Consider the following 21,865-nt stretch of genomic DNA (forward strand, 5'->3'; position numbering starts at 1 on the left):
GATGGATAAACATCTTGCCTGGGGTCCTACCATATTTGGTATCCAAACCAGGGATTGACTGCCCTGGTGAACATTTTATGGAGCATTTACAGAAAGCACACACTCTTTTAGGAGCTGGGCTGGCTGCTTTCTTACAACTTGTACCACTCACCACCACGAGCACCATCAAGAGTGGCCAACATTTATTGAAGACTCACTATGATCAATCCACTGGTGCCTAAATGTGGCTCCACATCCTGTGGGGAGTCTTTAAAAATACTCACGCCCTGGCCCCATCTTCGGAGTCTCAGATTTGATTGTGTCCAGGGGGCAGCCTGGGCATCAGAACTTTTAACGGCTGCCCAGGTGATTCCAATGGGAAGTCATGTTTGAGAACCCCTCTTATAGTTATGGAGCTACATACATTATTTCATTTCCTCTTCTTGGCTATGAGGTCTATGAGATTGTTGCTGGTTTTACAGATTTGGAAACTGACGCTCAGAGAGGTTGGGTAACTTGCCCGTTTGAATCTGGATGCATCCAACTATATGGCTGGTGCTTCGCAGCCCCTCCCACTGCTGCCCTCAGGCACTACTGCCTACTGCCCTTGGTTCAGTGTCTGTCTCCTTCCAGTGGCTGGTGGGTTCTGGAAAGGCCAGGTTTTGCCTCCCTCCCTGATCCCAGCATCCAGCCCAGGGCCTGGCACAGAGCACAGTCTCAGCTGATGAGAGCTGATGCGCGAGAAGCTTCAAGGCCAGGTAGAGAATTTAGGGAGTGGGTTCAGAGAAGGGCATGATCCCTGCCAGCTGGGGCTCATCCCAGGGCTGGGGTATCTCTGCATCATGACTGTGGCTGTCATCAGAGACTTGCAATTTAGAGCAAGGCCTGCAGCTGTTGTCCTCTTTGGCACAGAAACCAAAGGGACCAGGGATGGGCAAATAGGAAGGTAAAATATAGTCAATCTAAAAAGGCAGGGGGGGGGGCACTTTTAGGAAACCCTGTTTTGAACCCAGCAGATAGCCACTGCCTTTGGCTTGGAAGGAGAGCTATGGAGACGTGAGTCCAGCCAGAATGAAAATTCAGCCGTTTCATGCAAGCAACACACTCACAGCCATTATCTGGGGTGGTCTCCGCAGCAGAGAGGCGGGCATTGCAGACTTGCTCTTAGAAGAAAACACTAAGGCTCAGAGGGGTTTAGAAGCAAGCTCAAGGTCACCTGACTGTCAAGCCCATGCCTCTGACCCCCAGATCTTTTCCCCTGAGGCCAGCATGTTTTTCAATGAAGACACCCCTTAATATTGAGAACTGAGCCTGAAAACATCATCCAATGGAGCTGGACATTTTTTAAGGTGCAACATCCAGTAAAAATTTCAGGAAAACATCTACTCAGTTTTGCTGCTTTTCTTTTTTTCCTTTTTCTAACCGTAAGAACAACCTTAGCTTTGGATAAGAAGAGTAAAAAAGGCTTTACCACTGTCCAGTGAACCTTGATCTTCACTTTAAGTAGACACAATGTGATTGTTATTCATGAAAATAATTATAAAATAACTAGCAATATCATAATAAACAATAACATAGGAAAATAATTTTAAAATAATAAAAAAATTATGGGCACTCACTATAGGTCAGACACTTCATGTATTGTTGCATTAAATCCACAAAATAATCCCAAGAGGGAACAATTATTATCTCCATTTTTGCTTATGAGGAAATTGAGGCACTAAATTAAATAACTTGACTGATATCTATGGCCAGGATTGCTAGTGAGGATGATCCAGGGTGCAAGACTTAAGGCAGCACTCACTCTCAGGGTTATGCGAGTGCAGAGTCGGCACCTGGGAGCGAGTGCCACCTTAAATTTTGTGCCTTGGGCCCCTCACACGTCTAACCCTAGTCCTGTCACTGCTGATAGGCCATAGCTCACAAGTGCAGAGCTGGATGCAAACTAGGAGCTATCTGGTTTCAAAATACATCTTCCAACCACCAGACTGACCTCCAGCCACTGTGCCGGGGATGAGGGGGAAGAGGGGACTGCCCAATATGGTCTCAGCCCCAAGGATGCGTGAGTCCAGTAGGTCCCACTGGCCTTGAAGGGCGGGTGGGTTTTAAGGGAGAAGGTGGGAGGAGAGGAGATTTCAATCCAGGAGAACCTCAAGAAGGGTGATGACATGGGAACAGGGGACTGTGGTTTTGGTTTTGATTCTGCAGAATCACAAGCTATCGGATCTGGAAAAAATTTCCTTGACTGTGTTAGTCCTATTTCCTCTTTCTTTCCAACTCACCATCCTGCCTAGGTGACAAATGTCCTTAACACCCCCTCCCCCTCCAGAGGATTTGACCGTGTCAGGGTAGAGCAAGTATCTGGGGGACCCCTTGTGTGGGGTGGCCACAGCCCTGGAGAGTCAGGTGCAGTGGGGCCTGCACGGTGGTCAGAGGTGGCTAGTGACCACAGTAACCTGTTATTTCCCATAGTGGCAAAAATGGGCACACGGGCATTTCAGTTTTGTTTCAGTCTCTCTGGTGGGTTAATTAACTAGGGCATTTAGCTCCTGGCTGATGTGTCTGACACTCTATTTATAAAGAGGATGTAATCTTGCTTTTCTCACCTGTGGTAAACATAGGACAAGCCTGGCTTTGCTTTTCTGACTTCAGAAAAACCCGGAGTATATTCTACCTCATTGTCTTTTATGACTAGAAAGAGATGTTCTGGCTAAGTCTGGGGCCACTACCGATTAAAGGCTGATGGTGAGGAGAAAAGGGATGAACCTGGCCTTTCCAGGATGGAGCGCTTCCTCCTTTCCTTTAGAGGTGGAGCTTTGATTCACTTTTGGAGGCACGTGACATGTTTTTAGATGACTGCCTCAAGGAACCTTTGTTTTGCCAAGAAAAAGCCAAGATTTTAGTCTGGAATTGAGAGTTTTGAACTAATAAGGGGTTTATAATGCTCAGCAAAATATTGTCAAAGAATGCACTTTTGCGGGAAGGCTGGCCCAAGCTTCTGGGTAATGGGGAAAACTGTTGTTGGGTCTTTTATTCTTCTCTGGACCTCGAATAGTTGAGACCTTGAACTCAGGGAATTCATTGTCAAGGCTATTCCTTTTGTTGGAAGGAAACTGGGCCCTGCAATATGGCGGCAGACTGGTGGTTACAGAGTCTGGGGTTGGGTCCCCGTGGAAGGTCTTGGATTATGGAGCTGGTGAGCAGTCACATATGATTATATATGTAACATATGGAAAAATATGTATACTTTCTCCAATCTCTTCTGCTATCTCCAAGCCTTTAGTAAAGTTTCATTCACTGTGTTAGCCTGGGATTAATCGTGCTTTGACACTCTCAGGGAAGAGCCCATATCTGTGCTGGGAGCAAAGTTACTGAGAGCTAGAAATGCCTAAGGAAAGCTATTTTCCTAGCATGGAGAAGTGGTCTTCTAAACAACAGTGATCTGGAGCCAGGCAGCTGGCAAAGCAAACACCAGGGGGGATTTGCAGAGCATGGAAGCATTCCTCGAGGATTTCCAGAAATACTTGGGCAGGGAGTGCTGGTATAAGACTGGACTTCCTGTAGCCAAGTGAACTGGAGGAATAAAATGATGGCTCTTTCAGAATTAGAGCTGAACATTCAGGGTTGCAAGAGAAAATTAAAATTAAATCTGGGAAGTATGTGCTTTGGGGGAGTCAGAACATTTTGATTCTGTTGGACCCAAGAAGAGTCTCCAACGTGTAACTGAATCTGGGTAAATCCTTCTCAGTAACGCTGGAGCCACGTGAACGGAGAGCCTTAGCCAAACAATGAGAAAGGTTTCCCTGGCCTTTGCTAACTGCAGAATAGAGTGTCCTCTCTCGGAAAAGTAGTCCCTTGTCCCACAGTCCCTCTACGATGCAAGGCAGAGGGCAGAAGTCCTGCCTCAGGGTGGGGGTCAGTGGGTGGAGAGGTGGAAGCAGTCAGATGACCTGGGACCTGCGGTTAGATAATCTGAAAGAAGGTGGTGTACAAATGTTGCTATTTGTATTGGCTGAAAGAGGATAAAATGGGCAGGGATGGTCTTTCTCAAATGACTCCTAATTCTCTATCAAACAGTTAAGTGGCCCCAAACCTTGTTTTGGAAAAAGACCAGGCATAAGGAAATAAACTCCATTTCCTTGCCCATGTCTCTGTCTTTCTTATGGTCCTTTGAGCTCGGAAGCTTACCAGCTGAGCCACTGAATTGTGAGGGCTGCCTATTCACCCCACATTTTCATGATGGAGCCAGCTGGGAAAGTCTAGGTCCCCTTTGGACAGAGTTCACTCCAAGTGAAGATCCCGAGCAAACACCATCCATTCTGCAAACGCCGGCTTTCATTAACTGAGTGGAGAACAAGGCTGTAGGTGCTCTCCACCTGGGCCAGGCTCAGCTTGCACCCAAGTCCCGGCCAGATCCTGTGCACTCGAGGCCCCAAAGGAGACCAACAGAGGAGTGAAGCTGAGTAGGGCAAACCCAACCCCACACTGGACACCCTCAGCTGTGGCTGAAGAAGCAGCTGGGGAGAAGGAAAAGGAACTCAGCAGTAGGACCCAGGAGAGAATTTGAAGCCTAGCTTTGAAACTCACTGGTGGGGAGGCCTGGAGCAGATACACAACTTCCATGTCAGTCTCTAAAATGAGAACAGTACTCTCTGGCTTTACCAACGTCACAGGAGGGCCGTGAGACTCACACCACCCAAACGGCACGAAAGTCTGTGATCTACAGAGTCTTCTTCAAGACAAAGCCTTTATAACTACTTGGTTACCTGTATATCAATGGGGCGATTGCAGATTTTCCCTGGGTGAGTGGCCCGGAGGTCTGAAATTTTCTCCCCACCTTTAGTGTAAGACACGTGGTCACGTTCAAACCACTCTGTCCATTGCACGTCTGGGAAGAAAGCAAAGAGCAGGGTCAGACGAGCAGGGCGCAGGAGAGCCAGCCACACTTGGTGTAGCCCCCAAGCAGCCTTGGCACAATGGGAATTGAATACCATCTGTCCAGGTTCTCACCAGGCTGGGTACCGGGGGCTTCTAAACCATCTGTCAACTTCCCCCACCTCTCCCACCTTTTTAGTAAAAGTGCCTCTTATTGACGATCTTATTTTATAAAAGCAATAGATATTCTTCACTACGGCCAAAAGGAGAAAGATGAAATCCATCCATGAACCCATTATCCGAGGATGGCAGTGAGGATTGCTGCTTTCCGTGCCCCCGTCCCCGTGTGTGTGGGCTCCTTGAAGGCTGGTTCCTACTCCTCCTGTCTGTGTTCTCTGTTCAGTGCCATCGCCTGGCACAGAAGAGGTATTCCCTGAGAGAAAACATCCCTCTGGGCTATTCACCACGGAGCCTTGATTAATTAAAGACAGCTCTCAGTTGCAAACTAAGTCGACACTGCCACAGTCAAGTGGTCCTATTGGTGCAAAAGAAAAGTCCTCATTCTTCAAAGCCCTGGCCCTTTAGCCCCCTGTGACATTTTACCAAGGTGTCCCAAACTCCTGACCTTGAACCCACTCGCTGGATGAAGAGACATTGAAAAGCTCGCCATGCTCCGTCCGGAAGAGTTTGAATACCCGGGCAGCAGCAGAGCCGTGGTGTCCTGTCAAAGAGGAGATCAGAGGCGTCAGCAACCAGACCGACCCCCAAATTCAGAAGGATGTGATGCTAATGCAGAGAAAGCCCCCTACACACATGGATCTTGAGTCATTTTGTTAAAAAAAAAAATTTCAGGCCAATCATTCCGGAGCAGATTATTTATTGCCCCTTCTTTTGCTTCAGTTTTGCAAGTTTAACTGCAGTGTTCCAACAACGTTATACTTTGGAACCCCATCGTTTCTCGTGTGAATTCCTCTCCAGGATTAGAACCGGCAGTACCTTCCGAAACCTTCCCTGGGCAGAGGAGGCTGGTGCTATGTGGTAACAGCCCATCCAAAGCATCTTTTTTTTTTTTTTTTTGGCCACACGGCAAGGCTTGGGATCTTAGTTCCCCGACCAGGGATCGAACCCAGACCCTCGGCAGTAAAAGCGTGGAGTCCTAACAACTGGACCACCAGGGAATTTGCCAAAGTGTCTTTTTAGCTCAAAATATTACCCTTGCTGGTTCTGTCCCAGTTCTCGTCTTTCCTGTGTCACTTGTTTTGGATTAAACCAATGACAATTTCTTTGCAAATGTAAATATTATCTTAGTGATTGGCCTTAAATTAGTATGGGCTTCTGTCACTCACGTAACTTGGCCATTAAGCAGCTAGTCACTCAACAGGGTGTTGGGTGGTGGATCAGCCATGTTCTGAGGGTGGAGGGTGGTTCAAAAAGCCCCTGAGTCTCTTGGTCAGAGAGACACTGGAGGGAATTTGGCCTCTCGCCATTTATTACCGTGATACTCAATGTGGTCTTCAACAGAAGAAGAGGGATTTCCTTTCACAGTTAGGAAACTCCAAGGGTGTCTGAAAAAAAAAACAACAAAAAAGTTCTTCACACGTCTGAGCCTGTACTACAGGTAGAGTTGACGCAGAGTGTCACACAGAGGCTGTTTGGGGAAATTCGTTTCCAGGCTGGGCTTCCCTTTCTCCAGAAGAAAAAGAGCCTTTCTCTGCAAGCCCTGGCCTTCCGAACCACTTGGCTGGCCTGATGTTTGTGGACTGTGAGCCTCTGCAACTCCATTCTGGCAGTTGACAGGGTATGAATCACAAATAACAAACAAGCCCACAGACCTACGTACCACCTGCCAGGCTCAATTAGGTTCTGAAGCAAGTGCTCTGATTCCTTTAGGAAAACAAGGAAACATGCTCCAAAGGAGAAAGGTTATTTCTCTCATGAGTTAATCTCGAGGAAAATGCCACAGGCAGATGTGACTGAGTACCCAGGAATCGGCATTGGGCCTTGGGAAGGAAAGAAATACCTCTTCTTCCTAATGAGAAGCAAAGGAGGAAAAGAGGGGGTACCATCTTGGAAAGTTATACACTCCTCTTTTCTCCATTGAAGCGTGCACTGCTCTAGGGTGGGAAGGTTTTCTGATCCGTTTTTGTCTTCCCCCTAATACCTAACCCAGCCTCTCGCTTACCATGAGATGTCAGTAGGTCTTGGTCCTCAATAACTTTGATTATTTTTGTTTTGATCTCTTATCTTGGAAAGTAAGTCTTCATCGAGGTTGGGGATTTGACTGTGTCACCCTTGCTTAAAATCTTTCAGTGCCTACCCATTTGCATAAAAAGCAAGCTCCTTGGCCCAAAGCAAGAGGCCCTCCTGTGCCCACCTTGGCAGCTTCACCTCTCACCCCTCCTGTTCTTGTTCTTTCACGCCCCGTCATCAATTCCCATTTCATGTCTGCCTCCTGGCGAGAGCTCAGTACTTCCAGAGGCAGGTCAGAACTTACCATGAGAGCTCAGTACAGCTAGTCCAGCCCTAGTGCCTTATGGCAATATTTGCTCAACAGTCCCTTCCTGGGTGAATGAACAAAGGATGGGTCCAAGTCTCAGATCTTCTACTGATTTTAGGTGCTTTGAGTTTGTCATTCAAAGTGGGTCTATACAAATGAAGGGTAAAAATGTAATCCCTGCCTACCTATCTATCTCCTATACTTATAGAACATAGCACCCATCCTTCCGTGGCTCTTGTTTACAAGGAGAGAATAGTTGCTAATGTTTATTGAGTTCTTATTCTGTGCTACACACAGTGGCAAATATTTTGCTCATATTATCACATTTACCCTCCCCAGAGTCCTTTGAGCTGGCTCCTCAAATATCCCACTGTACAGACACAGGAAGCCTGCAAAGAGATGGTAAGTCACTTGTGCAGTCACCTAGCAGGAGGTAAAGCCCAGACTCAAATTCAGGCCGAATCAGACGCTAGATCTTGGACGTTCTTCTGCTGAGGCCCTACGTAGCCAGTCCCTTTGTGGTTCTGCCTCTCATTGGAAATTAACTAACTGGCCTTTTGGCTTATAACACAATGAAATAGCAGCACCCTTGGTTTTTGTTAACAAAGGAGTTTTACAATACTAAAGTGTCACTGTCATCTTTGACTGCTTGAGTTTCCTGCCCAAACCCTTCCAGAAGGAGCAGCCCATGGGCAGTCAGAAAAAGCACCCTGGAATCCAGAGTCCTGTCCCTGCCCAGAGGACCTCTGCCCAGGCAGTAAAATTGCTTTGCTCAGAGCCCAGAAAAGGCTCTGGCCTGCCCCCATTTTGCCCACGGTCTACAGAGCTGGAGGGAGGTGCACCCCTATCTCCAATAGCCACGGGACAGATGATCTCAACTTTCCACTGAACCGAGATCTGATTCAACATGATTAAAAGGTGTGGCTACTGTGGGTAAATGGCTTCCTCTTGGTGCCGGCAGGTGCGCATGCCAAAGTCAGGCATGACACTGCAATCCAAAGCAAACAAAACACGCCCTGGAGCACATCAAAGGGCCCCTTCTGCCGGGGGGCTTGGCTGGGCAGACGCACTTTATGTGGTCTCTAAACAGATGTCTGCCAAGCCCCCCAGGCGTGTTCTGACCCCGTTGCTAAAGAAAGGGAAAATGACCATTAGCTGTACATCTGAGGCACGGCTTTTACACACAGTAGATGCTCAATTAATATTTTGTAAGTGGCCGATTGAATGAATGAGTTCATATACACAGAGACCTGTGGAGCTTGAAGAGTGGAATATGCTTAAAAGGAAAACCAGGCTCCCTTTAAGAACAAGCCCTAATATGTCCAATGCGGATGGATCACACGTCTGCATCCCCCAGGGTCACCACTGAGGGTGATGCCGCCTGGGGAAACGAGCAAGGAAGTTAGGTAAAGTCAGCCTGGGGTAGCGATGCTTCAGTGTTCTGGAGCCCTGGGGAGGTGGAAGTGATGGGCGATACCTAAATCCAAGGTGTAGGAAGTGTTTGCTGCCCAGTTTGGTCATCGCCTTCCTGGCCACATCGTCCAAGTTTCGAGAGCCTTCATCATTCACGGCAACAGAAAGGATCCTGCCGTCGGGCACTGTGTTTAAATACTGGGCCAGACGTTCACTCTCTTTCTTGGATCTATAGGTGTCAAACCTAAAAAGAGCAGAGAGAGGGGATTTTAATAGTCCTAACAGTGGCCCAAAAAGAGAACTCTAAGCACCTACCTGTGGTATGACAACTAACATGCCACCCAAAGATCTCAAGGGCTATGATTTTTCAAGAAAAAAGCTTTCATTACAGCAAAAATCGATCATCTCAGACTTGACAAAGATAACCCACCCTCATCCATGTACAATAGCTATGAAATATAGATCTCAAAAAACCTATATCACAGGTGACAAGAATTTACAAAGGAAAGACCCAGTTGTGTAATGATCCCAACTCTAAGTATAAAGTGTACTTATTAAGTATAAACATTTGGTACAATGGCAACAGAAATTCCGAAAGCATCCGTCTTAGAACTTCACAAGCAAAATAATTCTAAAACAAGTCTAGAAAAATAAACCAGCATGAATAGCCAAGATTTGGGAAAAGGAAAACAGTGGTGGTACGGGGAGTGGGGAGGAATGTATGGATGCTCCTGAGTCCTCAAACTTGTTTTTAATTGTTCCCATAACCTGGTCTGACCCCACCTAGGCCCCTTCCTTCTCCAGTGCCCCGCCCCAGGAATCGTCTGCTATAAGCCTAGTACAGCTCAGGGTCCCATGATCATACCCCATGCCCACTCCTGCCTTCACTCATTCATCCTTACCTTCTCTCCAGCCAGTCAAATACTTCCTACCATTCAAGAGTCGACCTAAGTTCTTGTTTCTCCAGGTAACCAGGTCTCAGGTGACCACAGCCTGCGTTTCTGTGTGTGTTCAGGGTTTATTAATATCCTTACTCACACACATTCAGCTCTCAGATTCTTGAGCCCACTGACTCATACCTTACCCGAAGGAGATTAGGAAGGACGAGGTCTCCTGTCTTTGGAACCTCCACATCAGCTATCGGGATAACATCTCATTATGCACTTCAGTAATGAATTCAACTGCAGGTTGGCTGCTGCAAGTAACCATGTTGTACTACTTATGAAGCAACGCCATATCCGGAGAAAACCAGAATTCAAAAGGATGCATGCACCCCAATGTTCACTGCAGCACTATTCACAATAGCCAGGACGTGGAAGCAACCTAAGTGTCCATCAACAGAGGAATGGATAAAGAAGATGTGGCACCTCTATACAATGCAATATTACTCAGCCATAAAAAGGAGCAAAATAGTGCCATTTGCAGAGACGTGGATGGACCTAGAGACTGTCATACAGAGTGAAGTAAGTCGGAAAGAGAAAAACAAATATCGTATAATATCACTTACATGTGGAATCTAGAAAAATGGCAGAGATGAACTTATTTGCAAAAACAGAAATAGAGTAACAGATGTAGAGGACAAACTTATGGTTACCAAGGTGGGGGAAGGGGGTGGTGGGATGAATTGGGAGATTGGGATTTACACTACTATGTATAAAATAGATAACTAATAAGAACCTACTGTATAGCACAGGGAACTCTGCTCAGTGTTCTGTAGTGACCTAAATGGGAAGGGAATCTAAAAAAGTGTGGATATATGTATACCTGTGGCTGATTTGCTTTGCTGCACAGCAGAAACTAACACAACATTGTAAAGCAACTATACTCCAATAAAAAATTAATAATAATTTAAAAAATCAATTGAATATAATATAATATAATTCAAAACAAAAAAGAAGCAGCACCAAGGAGTCAGAACACAATTGAGGAGATTGTTCTCTCTCCAGTGAAGGTAGAGGCTCTCTGATAGATTTTGTGTCAATCAAGCTCAGCCTGGCTTCGTTAACTGTGGTCTGAGGATTGCTTCGTCCCAGGCCAAGCAGGTGGCTGTCAGCCCCCGCGGGGACAATATAGTGGTTTAGGGCCTGAGCAGATCTGCGTTTCAATCGCAGCTCCAACACTCCCCAGCCTTGTGACTGAGCAAATTTAGCCTCACCCAACCTCAGCGTTCTCATCTGTATAACAAGAGAACCCACCTGACAGGGGGTTTATGAAGATTCAGTTATATATGGCAGATAGAGTGGTTAACACAGGGTTTTGCACAAAGTCCAGTGATTGTATTATTGTTACTAATATCCACCAGAGGGCAAGGTTGGCTGTCCTGCGTGCTCCTGCCCACCCTGTCCCATATCACAGCTGATTCCCTGCTGCCTTCCTGTGGATGCTCACAGCTCATGCCTTGTTTTTTGGGGGTTTTTTTTGCGGTACGCGGGCCTCTCACTGTTGTGGCCTCTCCCGTGGCGGAGCACAGCCTCCGGACGCACAGGCTCAGCGGCCATGGCTCACAGGCCCAGCCGCTCCGCGGCATGTGGGATCTTCCCAGACCGGGGCACGAACCCGTGTCCCCTACATTGGCAGGCGGACTCTCAACCACTGCACCACCTGGGAAGCCCATGCCCTGTTTTTGAGGAGTTCCATATCCCCATCCTCCAGCAGCACCAGGAAAGCTGTCTCTGCTTGCCTACTCCAGCTGTGCCCTTCCTAGTGGATCTTTCTGAGTGGCCTGGGACAGCCTCTGCAAGGCCAGGGCAAGAGCCCCCTCTGCAGGATCTGCCAGCTGATACCTGAGCCAGGGCAAGGGACAGGGAGCGGGAGACTTGCCCTATCTGCCTCCGAAATATCTCTCAAGTTCATCCACTTCTGTTGCCACTGCTTCTACCTGAGTCCTCGTCAGCGACCTTGCTTGCCTTGACCATGCAGAAGCCTCCTAACCACCTCTGCTGGCTTTACTTTTGCCCTCCACAAACAATCCACTCTCTACACAGCAGCCAGTTCTTTTAAATCAGATCGTACCCTTCTTAAAGCCCTTCGGTGGCTTTGCATCCCACTAAGAATAAAACCCGCCTCCTCACTGGGCCTCTAAGGCCTCCACACCCGCCCCTGCCTAAAACTCTGACATTATGGCATCTCGTTTCCATCCCTCTGCCCTCCCATATCTCTGATGGCCCTTCCTCCCTGTGAGAACATCACGCCCTTTCTCACCTCTGGCCCTTTGCACATGCCGCTCTGTCTTGAAAACTCTTTCCCTGACTCAGCCTTACCCGGCGGTCCTCAGCTCAAATGCCGCTTGTTTACACTGGCCTTTCCAGACCACGTGATGCAAAGTGGTCTCCTCTAGTTACCCTGTACGCTCTCACTATGTCTCTTCCCCCTAATTACCGATGATCACAGCCTGAAACTATGCTGTGCTTACATGTGTGTATGTGTGTGCAAACATGCCTGTTCCTGTTCAATTCAGCTTGGATTTCTGTCTGTTTCACTCACTGCTGTGCTCCCAGCACCCTGAGCAGCATCTGGCTAGGACACATGCTCAGTAAGTGTATGCTGAATGAATGAATGTGTTTACATGAAGGCAAACCTTACCGGTCAGAATGGATGACTGTCCCTGATTTGGGGTCAATGACATGAACAATGACTCCACGGTGACCCCAGCTCCTTTCGAAAAAATAACCTCCCTCTTCCATGCCCCCAGGGTGAAGAGTCTTGTTCAGAAACGTCCAAGAGAGCTTCTTCTGTCCATGCAACTCAAGGGTACCTCCTCTGTCGACGCCGATGTACTTGAGGCCAAAGTAAGGGTCTGGTTGAATGTCTTCATCAGCCCTACAAGAGAGAACAGCTCTCCATGGTTGGCCGACACCTCTCTTTACTGGATGCTAAGCCCAGAGGGGACTGCACTGCTCTTGACTCCCACTGTGGCCACCTTAGACCCCGTTACATCTGGTGATTGCTCAAGGTCAGTAGACATAGCATTGGCAACCAAGATTGTCCCACACCAGACCAAAATGTGTCCAACGGGCCAAGCAGAAATACTCATCAATAGTTAACATGTTGGCACTTCTTTCCAGTTCTAAGTATGTTATATTTTGGTCCATATCAGATGTGGGATCACCTGGACCTGGACTGCATACCCTTGTGTATTCTTGGCTACTGATTCTGAGAACTCTCAATTGCTTGAAGAGGGAGCACAGCCAGAGGCAAATACTGCATGGAATTTTTCTTTATCTTGTCCATCATATGCTATTAATAAACATTCACAGAGACTCCCTCAGCCATGACATGATTAGAAGGCAGCTGAAAGGCTGGCAGAGATTTCTGTAACTTAAGTCCGGACCTGAGCCACAATAAATAAAATGCCTCATGCACTCCACCAACTCACCCAAATCGCCACTGTCTGTCTCGTTCGTGATTACCATCTGGCAGGACCTAATGATAATTCCTTTCTTGCACTAAAGCCTTGCTGTCTTACCTCCCTCTCTTCCATGAAAAACCTCCTTTCCGTCAGATCCAAGAGTATCATGTGACCCATGGAAGCTGTCTACCCACCTTCCATACAAAATGATGCTGAAATTGCCCTGGAAAGGGCAGAGGGCACTCCCAGCATGCAGCTCTCCTCCGTTGTCAATCAGGATGTGCCGGGTACGCAAAACAATTGCCTCATCTTGGTCTTTAATGACTAGCTTTCCTGAAGAGGTAGGAATGGAGTGAGGTTTAGGAAGACAAGTCTTAGTGGTGAGATTATAGCAGAGTCAAGGGCAGACCTCCTAAGCCCCTCATGCCATCCCTCAGGCAGGCAAAGAGGCGTGTCTTTCCGATACTTCCATGCTTGCTGTGCTTACGGTGGTTACTTTTCTCTCTGTCTTGTGATGTGTAAATAATGCCTACTTGGTTTACTGCTATCGCTGCATGTGCTGCATTCAATGAGCAAGCATCTGAAGGTCAGATAAGCAGGAATGCTCAGAGCACCAATAAGAAGTTTCCTCTATAAATGCTTCTTTCACTAAGATTGGACCTCTGACAAGCCATTCCTAAGTGCTCAAAGCTGATGGTTATCTCAAACAACCAGATGCTCTGACATGAACCCAAAGCATGTGACGTTTTTTCTGTCCATCTACAGTTATGGCAACCTGCATCCCATCTGCTAGGCTCTGAGGCAGCGGACCAGAGAGAGATGGGGCAGGGGAGGGAGACTGGCTTACCTCCCTCTGAGATGCGGATGGAATGGACCGTGGCAGAAGAGATGAGCAGCAGTGTTCTGCCCTGGCCTATGTGCACGTAGTAGTCTGGGTCATGGCCAGGATTCCAGGGCTGCAGCTCGGGCCACTGATCAGGGCATTCAGCTGCCACTGCAAAGGACAGAGAGATGTCACTGTTACCACCCACCAACCTCCCCAAGCAAGGACTGCCACAGATCACAAGCACGGTGGAGTGGGGAGTCTATCATGCATTTTCATGGCCCTTGCCTTCTCCCTACTAGAGCTCAAAGCAGGGCCCTAGAAAGCAAAGAGAACCCCTGACATAGGAGCCAGGAGGCCTGGGATTTAGTCGAATGTCCTTCATTAGTTCATCCTTTATCTGTGAACAAGTCACTTCCCTCTTCTGGACTCAGTTTTTCCCTTTATAGAATGAAGGGTAGACCAGATGACTCCTCAAGACGTTCCAAGATCTAAAGTTAGGCAATGATTTACCCAGATTACTTGTATTCCAAGGCATCCTTTCCCCTGGAAAGCATTGTTTAAAAAGTTGGCAAAGCCTTTTCCCCTTCTGCCTGAGAATCTGATTTTTAGTTAATTTTCTCTGTTTCCCTGGAAGCCTAAGATGGTATTCTATAAAGCATGTTACCAAGCAACATCTTATAACAAAAGTGACCCCTGTTTAGTAAATGGCATCTAAACTGGGAGGAACTATGCAAAATTTATAATGATCCTGGTGGAGATGTCTTGCTTGGAGGCTTCCCTGAGTGCAGGGACTCGTAATTGGGCAAATCCCACACAGCAACTCTGAAAGTTATCTCTATGGAGTTGCTATAAGAGATACTAGCTCTGACGGGGCAATACACACACCTGTCCAATGATAGTCTTGTTTCCTCTCACCTAAGGAGCTGTCACCTGGGGAACAAAAGAAGATAGCTTCTGGAGGCTTGTAGAATGCTTCCAAGACCCCTCTCACAGAAGAGAAACGCCTGACGCTGCTCTGATGGTGGGCGGTGTTTCTGTCCTAGGCCCTTTGAAGTTATCCTGATGCCAAGCATGGCCTGTGGTAGCCTCATGGGTCTGAATGTTTAGTTGAACTCAAAGCCCCCATGGTGGGTGTTGCAGACTTCTCCCCGATGCAAATAGAAGCAGTGGGAGGAGTCTCTCCTCCTATGGCTAAGAAGGCTCTGTACCCCAGTGGGGTACCATGTATGGTGAACCTAGGAGGACTGTCTCAGAAACTGGGAAAATTTCCCTGGACAGCAGGGAAAAACCCAGAGGGAAAGCAACAGGAAGAGGCAACGGGCAAAACAAAATGAGAATGGCTTGCCTCGGTGATGGAGCCCCAGTGCCCTCCTTTATTTCTCTCACTAGAAAGTTGTGAGCAAGCATGAAATAGATTTTTAAATAGCTGGAGCGGGATGGAGGAGAAGGAAGGTGAGGTGTAGTAAACCCATGGCAGGGGCAAGGTTTCAGATGGTGAAGACCCTGGGGAAGGTACTGGAAGGAATGGATGCAAATTCCACCCTTGGGCACCAAGCAAGGGCCACTAAGGGAAGCCATGTCTCTTGAGCCAGGTGGGTGCAGTGGATAATACCCACGACACTGGATGGGACCCCAGAAGGAATTCTGGCTTCCGTACAATTAGTAGCATGTCGGTTCTCAATGTGACTTGATTTCGATGTGGCTGTCTCTAGGGTAAGATCCCATGTTTATATGTTTCAAGAGAACTGGAAGGGCGCTGCTCCTTTATCTACTCAGCATTGCCAGATGTGGACTCCGGAAGCCCACATCTCTTCACCGTCCCGGCCCATCTGAAAGCAGCGGCTGGCCCTTCTCTTCTCTGCAAGGCACGGTGCAGGCGCTTGGTGCGTGTCTCCTGAGTCTCACTCCATCCCCGCCCCTCCCATACTCCATAACATCCTCCATTATGCTCCGTCTGCCTCACTGTCAGCCCTAACTCAGGTTTTGGATCTTATTCATTAAGAAGAGAATTTCACTGTTTTGGGGAGTTTTGCTAAAGCAGCCCTTCCAAGATTCTGTAAACCCCACGGGACTCAAATAGTGGCAAAACAATGAAAAAATGTGGCATTTACTCATCCGTGGATTTTTCATTTTAATGTAAGAGCAGGGTTGCCAGCAAGCTGCCAGGAGGGGCCGAGGTAGGGGCGGGGGCTGGGGGCCTCTGCCTGGGCACTCAGTAGCCAAGGATGATCACAAGGGCTCTGGAGCCTCCGTCCAGCGGAGGGGCTTCTGAGGGCCAATGCCCATCCCTGGGTTTGCCTTCAGATGGGTCAAGTGCTTGGCTGGCTTTCAGCAGAGGTCAATCAGAGGCCCTGGGCTGCCCTCCACCTAGTCCTGGACCTGGAGTTTCTTGTTTCCAAGGTGGTGACTCCTCAGCCATGCAGGGAATGCACGTGGCGACTGGCGAGCCCAGAGATCCAGGCATGGAGCCAGGAGCGTGCCGAGAAGGAATCATTCCAACTCCACGGGACAAAGCCCAGGGTCTCACCACCCACATCTCCTAGGAGAATCCCAACTGCCCCTTATTCTCCAACTGCATGCGTTTGTGTCATTCTTTGCGTCCGGATTTGGAGGCGGTCAGCCTGACACTTGTAGGCTCTCCTGTCATCAGGAGCACAATTCCCAGAGCTCCAGCAGCTCTGACCCCACAGCATAAGCACTGCAGTTACAAGACTGGCCGTGGATGAACGCCCCTTGGCTGGAGCTGGAGATTTTGCTCTTGGTAAAAGTGGGTTTCAGTGGCTCTTCATTTGTAGGAACCAGTGAGTAGCTGGCAACGGTCAAGGCCTTTGCTGAGATATCACCACAGCAGCCACCCTTCCCAGGAGGGGCTGCAGGAAGTGGGATTCAGAGTGGATGCAAGCTCTACTTGGAGCATGAATGGCAGGGGGTTGGCTTCTGCATCCCTCTGACGTCAGAGAAAAGCAAGGACCAGAGGGAACGAAAGGCACAGCCTCCTTTCCAAGTGGTTTATAATCAAACAGAAGAGAGAGACCCAGGATGTAAGAGGAAACACCCAGAGACCTCCCCAAGGCCGCGAGGTGATTCACCCTAAAAGAGAGCCCTAAACCCAGTTCCTGGCACAGGGTCAGTGCCCCCTTGGTGGTTATTAATTGAATAAGTGATGGAAGGACTAAATGAATGAATTCAGGCAATATTGACGATTGTTGTATTGAGAGTGAAAATATTGCCTGCTTGCTATGTCCCCTAAGGACCAAAAAGATTCTAGGGCTTCCCTGGTGGCGCAGTGGTTGAGAGTCCGCCTGCCGATGCAGGGGACACGGGTTTGTGCCCCGGTCCGGGAAGATCCCACATGCCGCGGAGCGGCTGGGCCCGTGAGCCATGGCCGTTGAGCCTGCGCGTCCGGAGCCTGTGCTCCACAACGGGAGAGGCCACAACAGTGAGAGGCCCATGTACCGCAAAAAAAAAAAAAAAAGATTCTATAAGGAATCACATTGAAGGGATTTCACTAGTTATGATTAGAGATTACTTCCTTGCACCAGTGGGTTGAGAAAAACAAGATATAATACAATGTAAGGTCCTTTATTCTTATTGTAGAAAAACATTCAGCTCAAGTGATCATAATAGCATTTTTTAAAAAGCAATCCATGGTGGTGGCATTATTACTCAACCTCTATTCAAAATGTTTCAATTGTCCCCATCTCTCAACTTCTACCCCAAGCTTGGTTTATCTGATTGCTTTTTTTGTAGCCCACACAAGCCTGCCTTGTGCTTCTGGATTTGAATTCAAAATCACTCAAAGAAAAAGCTGACGATATCGAGATCAGAAAAACAGATCTAAACCTCACCTAGAGCATCACGGCTAACAAGGTGCTTTAATGCACCCAGATCTTATGACGGCAAAGCAGGGAGGGAACACTGCGATCAGGTGGCTCGGAGACGGCAGGCCGGCTGGCAGATACGTGTTGTTTGCTCTGCTCCACCACCACCCTGAGTGTTCGGTAAAATTTCAATTGGTTGCCATCCTTTAACAAGTAGAGAGCTTTTACATGAAAGTCTAGGTTTCTGACTTCTCTTAAAAATTCAATAGGTCTTGCAACAGGGGCCCCACCTCCCCATGTGGCAGCAATTGGCCGGGACTGAGAAGTGGGTGTCCCTGAAGAGGGGCCTGAACTCCCCAGGTGACCACATCTCTACCTGGCCAGCTTCACTGCTTTGTGTCATGTGCCTGGTTCCCGTAGACACTGAGTTTGGAACCCCTGAGCCTAGTCTAACCCCCTCATTTTGTGGGTGATGAAACTGAAGACCAGGATAAGACTTGCCCAGGATCAACGGGTTAGCAGGGGTAGGCTAGAGCCCAGTCACCCGGACCCCCCCACACCCCGCGGCTCCTTCTCCTGGCCTTCCTCATGGAGATGCAGAGGTCCAGCTGCTCTGCAGTGGCTCACCTGTGGATGCAGCACCAGGAAAGCGGGCCAGGACGAACCAGCCGATTGTCAGCAGCACCTTAAAGGAGATGTCCGGACCGTGAGCTGCTCTCATTCTGGCAGAGCGCTCCCTGAAATAAAAAAGCACACTGAGTCACACCTGCAGCCTTCCCAGGCTGGAGTCGGTGTGTGGGGCAGACACACACACAGAGACAGGGCCACACGCACACACAGAGGCCGTGCCAGTATGGGCATACTCCTGCCGGCCAGTGCAAAGTCCTCAGCTGCCATGACTCAGGGCTGGGCAGATCAGGGCATGAAAGCCCTGTCACTGTCCCACCTGTGTCCTGCAGCTCAGAGACCCGGTGATGGATGGAATTTCATCCTTGGCGCTCGAGCTCACTACCCTCCAGAATGAAGGGGTTTTTTTCCCTTAAGTTAAAAAACAGAGAAAAACAAAACATATTCCCACTGAACATGAGCTGGAAAATAGATGCCACCAATTTGCTGTGTGATCTCAGCTGATTTGATTAACCTCTCTGGGATTCAGTTTCCTGATCTGAAAAATGAGGATGTGGACTAGCTGGTTTCTAATATCAGTCTGTGCTTCTAAAACAAGTCTTGATGATAATATTGAGATCCTAAATATGATGCCTGTGTGTTATAAACCCTTCTAATATTACCCAGCCAAGAGGAAGGCAGGGCAAAGATAGCTAATTGTCCCCTAATATCCATTTTTCCCTGGAAAAGAACCCCTGGGTTTTTATCTGGGCACACAGCCACCTAGAATAAAGGCTACCTTCTCCAGTCTCTCCTACGTTAGTTGTGGTCTTGGAATTAAGTTCTGGCCAATATAGTAAAAGTACAGTGTGTGAATTCCAGGATATGTCCTTAGGGAAAGCAGGAAGCCTTTCTTCCCTCTTTCCTGCTGGCTGGAATATGGATATGATGCCTGGATCTTCAGCAGCTATCTTTGGCCATGTAATGGGAGCCATGTGCTGAAGATGGCAACGCAGAGAGTAAGAACCTAGGCTCTGACCCTGTGGAGAACTGAAACAGCCCTAGACTGTGGATTTATGTTTATGTGTGACGGAATTAAATGAATTTTGTTACATTTCTATTTTATGAAGCCACTCTTCTCCCCCTTGTACTCAGACAGAAGGTGAATACGGGAATCTGTCTAGATAAACCTCAAGACAGGAACTTGGAAAAAAAAGATGCCTAATTCCCCTTTCATAATATAATGCCCTTGGAGAAACACCTCTGTCTTCAAGTCTTGTGTGCCACACAAGAGTGCTTAGGTGGGGCTTGGGAGCGGCCAGCTCCAGCTTCCATGCCCACGTCCCCAGGTCCTCTCCAGAGCGTGACTGTAGTCATGCCTGGAAACAAACAGATATTCTCCCACACTGAGAAAGGGGCCAAATCTCTCTCATCTCACACAGGCTCCTCCCTCTGAACGAGCTCAGGGACAAATCTGATCATCCCTGACCTTTCAGCTCCTGGTGAAGCACTTTGTGTGAGCTCGGCAAGAGGGTCTGATACAGAGCACCCTGGCCCTGTGCCTGGTCCTTCCCGCACAGGTGCGCTGGGGAGGCCGGGGGAGGGAGGAAAGCATACTCTCAGCGTCAATGCCCGCAGTGTCCTCCTGGCGGGCACCCTGCCTGGCCCTGGCCTGATATGCCGAGAACAACAGGACCCATTCTAGTCCCCTCTGCAGGGCCGCTGAAGTCAGGCGTCACAGCATCTGGGAATGGCGCCTTTCCCATGGCCCCCAGAAGAGGAGTGTCTGCTTTCATGCTCTTTGCAATAAAAAGAAGGGGACACCGGGACAGGAGTGTTTTGTGGTCCTCGGGGAAAGCCAGAGCCCAGCTCTCGAGTCTCCATCTGTTTAGTTTGCTCTTTGCTGCTGAGAAGCCCCAAATCATCCTGGGGCTCCATGAAGGGAACCCAAACTTTGGGCCGTGAGCTGGCAGAGGAATGTGGCCGGCACCCAGGGTGGAGGTACGGGTGCGGGGGGCAATCCGGGTGCAGGCACCCCTCCCGCCTTAACTGCCGGGTGACCCTCATCCAGACATTCCCTTCTCCGGGCCTCGACTTCCCGTGTGCAGAGTGGAAGGTTGGAGTACAGGGAATTTGTGGCCCTGACATCTTCTGACCATTTCAGAGACAAAAAAGTAATCGCTTTCCGGATGGATGTAAAAACAATTCCCACTGTCAGGATAATGCTCAAAACCTCTTTTCCCCAACATTCAAGAGAGAGACCTGCTATATCTGAGTGCCACTAGATACAGAGAGGTCCCCTGCTCCAAAGAGGTCACGACCCCCCATTGCTGGGGGTGGTCCTCCGTGAGTGGTTTCCTGGGCCTGAGTACAGAAACCTCGAGAAACATTCTGTTGCTGTGAATCCCAAAGCTTCTCAAATTTCACTTGGGAATTCTTCACCAAGAGAGGACAGCTTTCTCAGCTGGCCACTAAAAGCTCTCTGGCAACACAAGTTAGGATTCAGCTTCTCCAGCTGGCAACATGCAGTCTTGAAAGGGTGCCCAGCTGCTGAAGGCCTGCGAAGAGTGCACGGTTGGCTAACAATGCTAGAAGGCTCCGCAGGAAGCTGTTGGCTGGAGGCTGGCTGAAGGCTGCCCTTGCTGGGTCCCAATGGTCCTGAGCTGGCCTCTTCCTTACAGGGTGCGGTGAACCCCTTTGGCAGAGCCATTTGGAAGAGGAAGGGCCGGCACTGCGGGATACTCCACAAGGCTTCACAAGAACAAGCTGAAGTTTTCCAGAAGCTCAGCATCTTCCTGTCCAGCTGCAGCTCCATGCCGTGTTTGCCAGGCCTCACAGGGGCGTGGAGGGGCAGGAGGAAAAGCAGGGACAAGAGGTGTCGCCTGCTACCCTCTGTCTCTGGGTCTCCTCGCTGCTGCCATCACACACCAGGGGCTGAGGCTTTGCTCTTCCTTCAGCTGCCCTAGGGTAGGACCTGTCACCTGCAGAGAGAAAGGACCGTGGTGTTATTCAAGCCTCCAGAGAGGCCCCTACATCTCTGGGGCAGCGGCATTAGCAAGTACATGCCCCCTGGCATCTCCGACCCCAGAGGGATGTGGGTTCTTGATGCCTGAAGAGCCTGCAGAAGCCAGAACTTTCTTCAGGGATTATCATGAACTACCAAATGTAAAATAGATAGCTAGTGGGAAGAAGCCCCATAGCACAGGGAGATCAGCTCAGTGCTTTGTGACCACCTAGAGGGGTGGGATAGAGACGGGTGGGATAGAGAGGGTGGGAGGGAGACGCAAGAGGGAGGGGATACAGGGATATATGTATATGTATAGATGATTCACTTTGTTATACAGCAGAAACTAACACACCATTGTAAAGCAATTATACTCCAATAAAGATGTGGAAAAAAAAAAAAAGAAAGAAAGGGAGTAGGGGGTAGTGGGGAGGGTCAGTGTAAGGTCTGAGGCAAGGGGTGAGATGGGACTGCAGGGTGATCCGGAAGCCAGTTT

At 48.8% G+C, this 21,865-nt stretch overlaps 1 protein-coding gene across 2 annotated transcripts in view; it reads right to left on the reverse strand.

Annotated features, from left to right (window-relative positions):
* The window catches only part of CEMIP (cell migration inducing hyaluronidase 1), a 160,725-nt gene that overhangs the window by 53,592 nt on the left and 85,268 nt on the right, over nucleotides 1-21,865 (reverse strand). For both annotated transcript variants that reach the window (XM_060095364.1, XM_060095363.1), the window contains exons 2-9: nucleotides 18,387-18,496; nucleotides 13,960-14,106; nucleotides 13,307-13,445; nucleotides 12,347-12,583; nucleotides 8,829-9,008; nucleotides 6,349-6,419; nucleotides 5,480-5,575; nucleotides 4,746-4,867 (exon numbers count right to left, since the gene is read on the reverse strand). In XM_060095364.1, coding sequence (XP_059951347.1) covers nucleotides 4,746-4,867; nucleotides 5,480-5,575; nucleotides 6,349-6,419; nucleotides 8,829-9,008; nucleotides 12,347-12,583; nucleotides 13,307-13,445; nucleotides 13,960-14,106; nucleotides 18,387-18,480 — 1,086 coding nt within the window. In that variant the 5' untranslated portion in view covers nucleotides 18,481-18,496. The remainder of the gene's footprint in view (nucleotides 1-4,745; nucleotides 4,868-5,479; nucleotides 5,576-6,348; nucleotides 6,420-8,828; nucleotides 9,009-12,346; nucleotides 12,584-13,306; nucleotides 13,446-13,959; nucleotides 14,107-18,386; nucleotides 18,497-21,865) is intronic.

The sequence above is a fragment of the Mesoplodon densirostris genome, chromosome 4 (assembly GCF_025265405.1).
Source record: "Mesoplodon densirostris isolate mMesDen1 chromosome 4, mMesDen1 primary haplotype, whole genome shotgun sequence".
Taxonomy (NCBI): domain Eukaryota; kingdom Metazoa; phylum Chordata; class Mammalia; order Artiodactyla; family Ziphiidae; genus Mesoplodon; species Mesoplodon densirostris.